We start from the raw sequence: 11,690 nt of genomic DNA, 5'->3' as shown, positions 1-11,690 counted from the left end.
TATAACTGATAATTTACAACATTATGCGTAATATGACCTTCACTAAATTGTGATTTGAACAAGTTTATATAAACTATGTTACTTACCACAAGGAAACGTTGTTCCACCTGAAGTTGAGTTGCACAAAAATATCACACAATCCTTCGGCCCACGACCTAATAAGACATAATAGAAAGGAAAAAAGAAATCTCTGTAACCTTAAATTTAAATCTAATTTTAAAATGTTATTTGCTTTGAATACTTTCCTCAATATCGAAATTTTTGGTTGCACTTATATCAGAAATACGTCACAATCAATCGTTAAACGTCACAATCAATCGTGGAATTTATATTAAACTCACCACAATAGGCAGAAGGATCCAATTGATAAGTTGTTGTAAACAACAGTAGCAGAAGTGACATCACTGCAATGTGACGAGTTGTGGTAACGTCATGCCGCCGGTGAAAGGGCAAAACTAACAGTGAAATTGTCATTGTTACTATTTCCTATATGTGATATTCCAGTAATTGTTTCACTATTGCCCTGAACAGATTCGTATTACGTTTGTTTGTTCTTACTTTTTTAACTCAAATGTGTTTCGTGATATCGCATGGCAAGGCAGAATCACACCAGTACCCAAGTCCTGATTTGGAGATCTCAGATATTGTATCAAGATCATTAGGTTCACTGACATCTCAACGATTGCAACCGAGTTTCCAGCTTTTTTCATTTATAAAAATGACGATTAAATTAGTCATGTCAACGCACTGCACACAGTATAGCTGATTTGGCGATAACTTGGGTTCAGCAGCTGATACAACCGCATATCTGGGCCAGAAAACTTTTAGAATGAAGCGAATAGAAAGTAATACTCAGTTTTAAAAATAATTTTGTCTACTCTTTTGTAATTCTGTTGTTTCAAATCTATCAATCTTCACGAATTAAGTTCTAATGAAAGATTTTCCACTTGTTTTACTGGGCATCAAAACCATCAACGGCTTCTTCATGCGCAAATTTAACGACGTCCTCATATCTAACATCACGTCGCAGGAAGGAAGAAGTCTTTCGTATTGCGTATAACATACAATACATCATGTCGTGACGTCAACAAAATTAAATAAAATTATACGATTCAATAGCGCCACGTTGCGGATATAAATATCTAGATTTAAAATGCTTCTATAAGTTAAACAAGCAATTAAGCAAGACAATAAGTTTGGGAATAACTTCAACATAAAAAGTTATCGGACGTAAACAACTTTCGAATAAATGATTCGATACAGCCTGGATACGACAACGATAATCTAAATTCTGTGCAGTATCGGATACATTACTATCTCACATGACGACTATTTATGCATAAGATTTTCCGCATTAGATAAGGACGAATTGTGTTGGAATTACGGTCTTTCAGTAAAAGTTACTTTTTCGATCTTGTTACAAAAGACAAGAATTAAAATCTGCTGACCGCATATTAGTCTTAATTCGACACTCACATTCTACAGCTCATCCCCATTGCCATAGGTAAAGTTTATGAAAAAATCATGTACAATTAATCAAAAGACAACGTATTTTCTTTTCAGTGGATTTGTCAGGGTTTCTGAAGTCGATTGGATCCGTAGATACCAACAATGAAATTTCAGTGTTTGACCTTAACCGCTAGATAGCGTAGCGAAGAACATAGTTTCATATTTTTGGCCACTCCACACTTTTCCTTATGTGCCATTGATTTCTTGTGGTATTACCAACTTCTTGTTAACTTCAGTGTTTTTTCTGTGTTTGGGTTTTCAGACATGGTTTGACCAAGCGACACGCGCCACTGGTTCTGAACCGCTATTCTTCAAGCATTTACATGAAAGTCTGCTTCGTGAGCATCATGGCCACTTTTCACAGGCGCTTTACAGCACCTCAAGTGGCGATCGGTCGTGTAGTCTTTTTTGTGTAATAAACGCTCTTCACGTCTACTTTAGCTCGAAAACAACACTTAACAATATTGTTTTGAACATACCAAAATGGTTTAAGATAAACGATTATTAAAGTTGGGCCCATATAGATACAGATGCTGTAGTGGTTTCTAAACAGGGCGATCAATCAAAATTATTGCAGTTCGCAGTTTAATCGATTTCTATTTTGATGGGTTTTCTACCAGCCGAATTCATGCCAGGGCGAACGCCATTTTTTTTTTTTACTGTATTCAAGTTTTACTTAATATTCTAAATCTATGTCTGGGATTCCCGACATTCTCAGCCTAAGTAGATTCTCCTGTGGACCCTGCGTCACCACTTGAAATCACCTGGTTGATCATGTCAGTGATCAAGTACGCGCTTTCGTACAGGGAAACTGCGAATAGCTCATAAAATTAGTGATGGTTCATTTGATCGTACATCGTACTTGGATGCCTGTACAAAATTTGGAGTTAATACATGCGTTCATCGCCTGCTTTGTGGCGGTTATCTGTACAAAAACCGACCAGACCGGCTTCGTGCCATGTTTTAAATCTCTGGACAACTAAGCGGAACACAAGGTCTCGGTGAAAGATCATTTTAGTGTCTATCCTGAGTAGGATATTGGCCTACATAGGTTCTTACAGGTGGCGGGGAATCAACCGCCAGACGACGTAAACGAGCACATTTTCCCCCTTTACAAACCTGTTAATGTATATCTCTTGTGTGGCTTTATTTTTTAGAGGCATCACATTGTGTGATCTACTATCTAGTACCGTTGACGGTCCACTGGTATAGAAACACCGTTTAAAGCATTCACAAAATGTAAGGTCTACATGGTGTTGTGCACGGTATCACAAGGGTAATACCCGTTGTCTCGGAAGTCGAGAAGCGGAAATGACGTAAGTTAGTAGTGAAACCAAACGCTTTATTGCACTTGATTGGCCCATGAGGCGCGCGTCCATGTTTACATTTTAACTAATTCTTCTACTTGTTCTTCAACATTTGTTCTCCATTCTTGTTTGTTTTTCGATTAACGTTTTCATGTTTTTTCGTCTTGTTCGTTTCAATAACTTACCATTTGTGTGAACCCAACAATTATAAGGCCACTTAAACCAAATCTGCAATTCTAACGAAAATCATGCGTAAATTTTGCTGCTAATGTCACAAGAGTTTAAGTAAATTTAAACTGTCTATTTCGTTCTATTCTTATCGTTATTTCCCCTGCCGAGTTTGAACCAGGGTGACCGCAATTTCCGACCCGTCATCAACTTGATTAATGAGTTTTTTAAAGGGGAGATACGGACAATCGTCTGTTGATAGCGGCTTTTGTTTATTTACAAATTATCACCAAATGCACTGGCTTGAGAAACTACAGAATACAGAACACTTTATAGTCATTTATTTCGCATCTTGATCCTATTGAAGAAGCAAATGTGCAATTCAATTTAATCCATTTACATCTCCACAATTTAACTGGACATGGTGACGTATAACACACCATAATACAGAACCAAAGCAAAGTTACTTCCTTAAGACAGCGCACATTTAAGCAGTGGCTGGGTCCAAAGTGGTTGGATGGAGTGAAGAAATTTAAACTTTCTTAGGCCCCCAAATTACCTTATATCCGTCGTACACATATTACAAACCACTAAGGAACGCATTTTCCGCATACAAGAACATATCTTCTTATTCCACATAACCGATATTCATCATTTATTCAAGCGTTGCAAAAACAGTCGATTCGATTTTTGTTTGGATCGATTTTTTTGTAAAGACCGAGTTTACACCAGGGTGACCGCCATTTCCGATCCGTCATCAATTTAATTAAATCAACTTAACTAATGAGTTTTTTGCCGATTGAGGACTGCGAACAATCAACCGTTGCTACTGCCACACGGTTAGTGTGCATCTGCCTTAAACCTGCTGATCAACAGAATGCAAAACACTTTCACAGTTGCTTATTCCGTATATTATGCCAAATCTGCAATTCTAACGAAAATCATGACCAAAATCTGCAATTCTAACGAAAATCATGCGTAAATTTTGCTGCTAATGTCACAAGAGTTTAAGTAAATTTAAACTGTCTATTTCGTTCTATTCTTATCGTTATTTCCCCTGCCGAGTTTGAACCAGGGTGACCGCAATTTCCGACCCGTCATCAACTTGATTAATGAGTTTTTTAAAGGGGAGATACGGACAATCGTCTGTTGATAGCGGCTTTTGTTTATTTACAAATTATCACCAAATGCACTGGCTTGAGAAACTACAGAATACAGAACACTTTATAGTCATTTATTTCGCATCTTGATCCTATTGAAGAAGCAAATGTGCAATTCAATTTAATCCATTTACATCTCCACAATTTAACAAATAGTGATATATGGACATGGTGACGTATAACACAGCACAATACAAAACAAAAGCAAAGTTACTTCCTTAAGACAGCGCACATTTAAGCAGTGGCTGGGTCCAAAGTGGTTGGATGGAGTGAAGAAATTTAAACTTTCTTAGGGCCCCAAATTACCTTATATCCGTCGTACACATATTACAAACCACTAAGGAACGCATTTTCCGCATACAAGAACATATCTTCTTATTCCACATAACCGATATTCATCATTTATTCAAGCGTTGCAAAAACAGTCGATTCGATTTTTGTTTGGATCGATTTTTTTGTAAAGACCGAGTTTACACCAGGGTGACCGCCATTTCCGATCCGTCATCAATTTAATTAAATCAACTTAACTAATGAGTTTTTTGCCGATTGAGGACTGCGAACAATCAACCGTTGCTACTGCCACACGGTTAGTGTGCATCTGCCTTAAACCTGCTGATCAACAGAATGCAAAACACTTTCACAGTTGCTTATTCCGTATATTATGCCCGTGGTAACGAGCAAGTGGCGCATTGTCTAATCCAATCACATTGTCAAAACTCAACAAATTGTGAGTAAAACAAATTGTGAGTATACATAGCGACAACAAAGATACTACTTACGGAACACATGGCATTTCAGCCATAAAGCTGTTGCATGCCATACATACGTGTCACTGCAATGGCGAATTGAAAACCGAACATAGGGGCGAGTGACACGAAATATACTTCTCATATTTATGTAACAAACTATAAACGAACAAACGATCAGTATTTGTACACACAAACCTAATAATCAACATAATATTTATTCAAGCGATGCAAAACCACTTAACGCACGGGCGTATCTTCGGTAGGTATGCTGCCAATACTTTTATCTGCCAGTATTTGATTTATTTTGTCACCAATTAAGCGATTTCTGATGACGTCATTCATGACGCAGTAGATAAGGAACAGAACGAATCCCTGCATCCCGTTCACCAAGCTGTGAATGTATATGAAAACCTCGTTCGAGATTTCGTTTCCGATTCCTAAAACATCAGGAACATGTTAACTTTAAAAAAAGATTGATCAAAAGCTTTTTAACTCACCAGTGAAGAATGCCAAGCTCCAGGTTCCACCGAGCATCAGGAAGAGGAAAATGAACGACTTTGCAGCTCTTTTTGCATCTTCCACATCTGGATCTTTCCCTCTGTTTCGCATCTTCCGGGAGGTGAAGTTCACGTACGATGTCTTTACGATGATGAGGAGGTTGATGACGAGAATGAGAGCAAGAGGAGTGATGACGGAAGTGTAGAAAACCGGAGTGTTGGGAGCCAACCAGCATCTGTCGTACTTGGGAATTAGTGAAGTGTTGTTTTGATATTGGTGGCACGCCTCGTAATAAGGCTGTGGTTTCATGTAGACGCCAAATTGGAATCCCACGGGTGCGGATATTCCCACAATTAAGACGGGAAGAAGCCACCCGAACATCATAAAGTACTTGAGTCGATCTTTGGGATTTTGGGACCGAAAGTTGATTGGATTGGAGATAGCCATAAAGATTCGTATTCCCTCGATCAGAAACCACATTCCTATGGTCAGAAAAAGTTTCTTAAATAGTTTGATTTGTTGTTATTTAAACATCTCTACCTGAACACATCAAGAAGAAATGGTTTAGCACTGTAAACGCCATGCATGGCTGATCATGCGTGACGATAATATCGTGCAATAAGTTGACGCCGTGAAGAAGCAGAAGTGATGACGTCAAACTTATCTGGATGTAAATTCTGTCCCCTCCTTCATTGAAACAGAGCAGGATGATTGCAGTGAGCAGGAGGAAGAAGACGGATGTTGATTCTGTGACGTATGTTGTAATCTGGAATAATTGATGCACCAAGAAGTCATAAATGTTTCAAGTATTTCCAAAAATGATCTCGACCAAGTTTTTTCAAGTTTGAATGTAATGGAACTTACTGATTTTAACAAAGCACAAGTTACCATTCTGAATGAAACAATATATGTGTACTTGCCTTCACACCGTGTGGAACGACGATGGATTTTACCGCCAGGAGGACGGAAAAAACAGTGAGGTGGTTGCAACTGCACGTCACGTGATTTAGGTTTGCTGCGGTGGTACAGCCCTCATCCGAATATAAAGACGCTGCTCCGTCGAAGAATGTGCATCTGGGTGAAAGTTGGGAGATTTTTTGGTTGCTTCCGTTTTTCTTCATGTTTTCAATTTCGTCGCACGCTGATTGTGGTGACGTGGTAGGAATGACGAATCTCACGTTGCCTTGCAGTTGATTGTTGAGTTTTACTTTTCCAAGAGGTGAACGTCGGGGAATTTCGTCCACGTTTAAACCGACAATAACAATGTAGCTCGTATTTTTGATAGCTATGTAACGTGTTGTGGCGAGGGAGCCAACTTGGTCAGTTGGACCTTCAACCTCCACATCCTCTGGAATCTTTAACTGGAGAACTGAAAATGCGACTTGGTTTGCTCCGTTTGTTTCCAACGTTAAGTCGATGCGAGTCGAACCAAGCAAGATATTGGCAGAGAGTTGAGTCTGGGAACCATTCAATGTCGTATGATTGAAGTAAAGTTGGGCATTACCATTGTGGAAAGTGATTATGTTTGAAGTTTGAGAGAATCGGGTGATATTCTCCACAAGTTGGTCGATGTTTATTAAATCATCCGAGTTAGCCGGTTGTATAGAAGTCAGATTACTTTCCAAACCTGAGCAAATATTATGTTGAGTTTCTTAGTTTGGAGATACAACAACTGTTTATTTTTTTTAAGATCAACTTTCAAAAAAGCACGCGTTTGCTTAAGTGGTGACAAACCAAGCGTTTGTCGCTTTCATTACAATGCATATTTCAAAATTATGCCGTTTCTTTTTCAAAATGACTTTTTACCACTTGAAGGTGCCACGGTTTATATCAAGCCGATAAATATATTTAAAAAATTTTTATTGAGTTCTGCGTCAACTCACTAGGAATAATTTCATTCCAGCTTGTAGTGGGTTTGTTCGATGTTTGATTGGTTACTGGGATGGTGGTTGGTTGGATGGTTGTTGGGAATGTTGATGTTGTCGTTGCTTGCAGAGTTGTAAGTGGGATTTTAGTTGTTTGCGAAGTTAGTGAAAAATCTATAATGTGTCAATGAAATTTTGATCAAATGTTAAACTTTTGTTATTTTTAATTTTTTGGAAGTGTTTTTTCATCCACTTACTGCAGTAAAGTGAAAGATTGAGGCACGTGGTTGGATCTTCTGGTAATATAGCTGCGGCAAATGAGATGCCAGGGAAACCTGTAATGATGAACACAATTAAACTTTATATAAGAAACTAACAAATAAACGCATGACGTTTCCCTACATTAAAAAGTATGGTTTTGTTTCATGACAAATAAAACCTTGGAATCAACAGCGTTTATTGTTGATAAAATTAACTGCTCTTTTCCTGTTTTTCTTGCGCGTTCAAAATTAACTTATGTCTGGATGTTAACTCTTTTTTTATGTTTGTTGTTTTTAGAATACCGATGATGTTCTAAGGGTGAACTATATATATTATTACTATTAGGCGACTGGGACGATTTTACAATACCTTACTATTGGTTACCCTAACTTTTCATAACACATAAATATATTGATTGTTGTGGTATGAAAACTGCTTTTGCACCTGGATGACCCGGAAAACATGCGCGAAAACACTTTATTGCAAGGTTTAATCGATAGATGCGTTGTAACATATTTTACAATCATTAAATTATATCAGCAATTAATTTTTGAAAAAGCCATCTCGTATATTTGGCCGATTGTCTATGAGGGACTTCCCTGATTTACATATGTTCTTTTCCCGTACTTAATTTTATTCATTTTAATTTTGCGTTGGCGCAGTAGTTTAGATTGTAATTGTAAGTTGGACTTATTTCTTGAGACAAAATCCTTATTACGAAGATTTACTCACATTTTTCGTATCCTTGTACCGAGATTTTATAACCCGAGCCTGGAACAGAGGGAGTTGATCCTGCACAAAACAAACGAATACTTAATATTGCTTTGCTGATAAATAGTTATCAAAACAGTGCAAATAATTTCACCTGGTTGTAAGAATTGGATTTTTACGTTAACAGGTGCGGATGGGGATTGCAAAGTCCCATTGATTGAGGTCATGCAGCATTCACTTCCAGTACAGTTATGTTCTAAAGTTGAAAGTATTTATCGTTCAAGCGTGAAGACAAGTTTTGTTTTACGATTAATTTAAATCTAAAATATGTTTGTTTAAAGAAAGCAGGAAAGTTTTTGTCGAAATGAAGTTCCTTCAAGTCCAAACTTAAAATAAATTGCTTCACCTGTGAGATTTATTCCCTGTATATTCACGCCGTTCCCTGTAATTAAACATAAAGTTACACAGCAAAATCCTAATATTACATGCTACGATTGATGGCAAAAGTAAATTATAGTGCATTTCTTGCTGCCATAGGCATAGCAATTTACAAGAATTGTTACAAAAGTGTTTATTGAAACTAACGTTTCGTCTACCATCCGGCGAGACTTCCTCAGGATTATGTACAATAAACACATTCGTAAATTAATTATATTTGAAAACTTTATTGTTGCGAATCAAACTGTTTTATCGAGCTGCAGACAGGGTGTGTACACGAAATGTTTCCACCTGTGAGGTCTCATCAGTGCAGCTGTTGAAGTGACACTGTGCTAGCTTCTACACTAGCAGGCACACTAAATTCCACTTTGTGGTACCGTTCCGATCTTTCGGGTACCCTATACTGAGTGCCAAACAACAGAGACGAACCACTGTGGAGCGCACTATGGCCAAACGGATCTGCTTGGTAACCGATAGCGCTAAAGGCAAAAACACCATGGCTTTTTTTTGGAGCATAAACTGTTTTATTTTACCTGAAACACAATTACTTGCCCACTGAAAACACCTAGAGTTGCAAGCAATAAGAATAAACAGAAAGATATCCCTGATCTCTACTTGGGTACATCATGCAAAAAATAAACATCTACTTTAAAAACTTAAAAGAAACTCACAACTCCCATCCGATCCGTAGTAAACTGGTTGTGATTGATTGCGAGGAGCGAAAACTACAACACAGATAACTTTAATATTTGAGCATTGCATTATACCAGAACTGATAATTTACAACATTATGCGTAATATGACCTTCACTAAATTGTGATTTGAACAAGTTTATATAAACTATGTTACTTACCACAAGGAAACGTTGTTCCACCTGAAGTTGAGTTGCACAAAAATATCACACAATCCTTCGGCCCACGATCTAATAAGGCATAATAGAAAGGAAAAAAGAAATCTCTGTAACCTTGAATTTAAATCTAATTTTAAAATGTTATTTGCTTAAAAACTTTCCTCAATATCGAAATTTTTGGTTGCACTTATATCAGAAATACGTCACATTCAATCGTTAAACGTCACAATCAATCGCGGAATTAATATTAAACTCACCACAATAGGAAGAAGGATCCAATTGATATGTTGTTGTAAACAACAGTAGCAGAAGTGACATCACTGCAATGTGACGTGTTGTGGTAACGTCATGTCGCCGGTGAAAGGGCAAAACTAACATTGAAATTGTCATTGTTACTATTTCCTATATTTGATATTCCAGTAATTGTTTCACTTTTGCCCTGAACAGATTCGTATTACTTTTGTTTGTTCTTACTTTTTTAACTCAAATGTGTTTCGTGATATCGCATGGCAAGGCAGAATCACACCAGTACCCAAGTCCTGATTTGGAGATCTCAGATATTGTATCAAGATCATTAGGTTCAATGACATCTCAACGATTGCAACCAAGTTTCCAGCTTTTTTCATTAATAAAATGACGATTAATTTAGTCATGTCAACGCACTGCACACAGTATAGCTGATTTGGCGATAACTTGGGTTCAGCAGCTGAAACAACCGCATATCTGGGCCAGAAAACTTTTAGAATGAAACGAATAGAAAGTAATACTCCATTTGAAAACTAATTTTGTCTACTCTTTTGTAATTCTGTTGTTTCAAATCTATCGAGCTTCACGAATTAAGTTCTAACAAAAGATTTTCCACTTGTTTTACTGGGCATCGAAACCATCAACAGATTCTTCATGCGCAAATTTAACGACGTCCTTATATCTAACATCACGTCGCAGGAAGGAAAAAGTCTTTCGTATTGCGTATAACATGCAATATATCATGTCGTGACGTCAACAAAATAAAATAAAATTGTACGATTCAATAGCGCCACGTGGCGGATATAAATATCTAGATTTAAAATGCTTCTGTACGTTAAACAAGCAACTAAGCAAGACAATAAGTTTGGGAATAACTTCAACATAAAAAGTTTGCGGACGTAAACAACTTCCGAACAAATGATTCGATACAGTCTGGATACGACAACGATAATGTAAATTCTGTGCAGTATCGTATACATTACTATCTCACATGACGGCTATTTATGCATGAGGTTTTCCGCATTTTAGATAAGGACGAATTGTGTTGGAATTACGGTCTTTCAGCAAAAGTTACTTTTTCGATCTTGTTACAAAAGACAAGAATTAAAATCTGCTGACCGCATATTAGTCTTAATTCGATACTCACATTCTACAGCTCATCCACATTGCCATAGGTAAAGTTTATGAAAAAATCATGTACACTAAATTAATTTATAGACACCGTATTTTATTTTCAGTGGATTTGTCAGGGTTTCTGAAGTCGATTGGGTCCGTAGACACCAACCATAAAATTTCAGTGTTTGGCCGTTTTGACCATTCACATGAAAGTCTGCTTCGAGAGCATCATGGCCACTTTTCAATCGTGGGAACTTCGCCCGAAGGTAGGGAAGCGGAAATGACGCAGGGAAACCAGGCGCTTTACAGCACCTCAAGTGGCGATCGGTCGCGTAGTCTTGTTTGTGTAATAAAGACAAACGTCTCCTTTAACTCAAAAACAACACTTAACACTATTGTTTTGAACATACCAAAATGGTTTAAGATAAACGATGAGTTGGGCCCATATAGATACAGATGCTGTAGTGGTTTCTAAACAGGGCGATTAATTAAAATTATTGCAGTTCGCAGTCTAATCGATTTCTATTTTGATGGTTTTTCTACCAGCCGAATTCATGCCTGGGCGAACGTCATTTTTTTTTACTGTATTCAAGTTTTACTTTAATTTTCTAATTCTATGTCTGGAATTCGCGACATTCTCAGGCTAAGTAGATTCTCCTGTGGACCCTGCGTCACCACTTGAAATCACTTGGTTGATCATGTAAGTGGTGAAGTACGCGCTTTCGTACAGTGAAACTGCGAATAGCTCATGAAATTAGTTATGGTTCATTTGATCGTACATCGTACTTGGATACCTGTACAAAATTTGGAGT

The 11,690-nt window shown here is 37.5% G+C and overlaps 1 protein-coding gene across 1 annotated transcript; it reads right to left on the bottom strand.

Moving 5' to 3' along the window:
- Positions 1-4,943: 4,943 nt before the first annotated feature.
- On the bottom strand, positions 4,944-9,941 carry LOC145889099 (adhesion G protein-coupled receptor L3-like). Its single transcript, XM_082979983.1, has 12 exons — positions 9,774-9,941; positions 9,520-9,588; positions 9,338-9,391; positions 8,635-8,670; positions 8,383-8,484; positions 8,250-8,309; positions 7,514-7,591; positions 7,275-7,430; positions 6,312-7,018; positions 5,932-6,157; positions 5,391-5,873; positions 4,944-5,330 (listed from the first exon to the last, which is right to left on the bottom strand). The coding sequence occupies exons 1-12, from the start codon at positions 9,904-9,906 to the stop codon at positions 5,131-5,133; spliced, it is 2,304 nt and encodes a 767-aa protein (XP_082836109.1). The 5' UTR covers positions 9,907-9,941; the 3' UTR covers positions 4,944-5,130.
- Positions 9,942-11,690: the final 1,749 nt, after the last annotated feature.

Source organism: Ascidia mentula, chromosome 2 (assembly GCF_947561715.1).
Source record: "Ascidia mentula chromosome 2, kaAscMent1.1, whole genome shotgun sequence".
NCBI classification, from domain to species: domain Eukaryota; kingdom Metazoa; phylum Chordata; class Ascidiacea; order Phlebobranchia; family Ascidiidae; genus Ascidia; species Ascidia mentula.
The sequence above is the reverse complement of the archived record's forward strand: the minus strand, read 5'-3'. Positions and strand labels throughout refer to the sequence as shown.

What these genes read in the sequence shown, in the direction of transcription:
- LOC145889099 (XM_082979983.1), bottom strand. Translation starts at nt 9,906, where the DNA reads ATGACAATTTCAATGTTAGTTTTGCCCTTTCACCGGCGACATGACGTT. An exon ending in TGGAACAACGTTTCCTTGTG is followed by an intron (nt 9,392 to 9,519) that starts GTAAGTAACATA and finishes TCTGTGTTGTAG; the next exon opens with TTTTCGCTCCTCGCAATCAA. An exon ending in AATCCAATTCTTACAACCAG is followed by an intron (nt 8,310 to 8,382) that starts GTGAAATTATTT and finishes TGTTTTGTGCAG; the next exon opens with GATCAACTCCCTCTGTTCCA.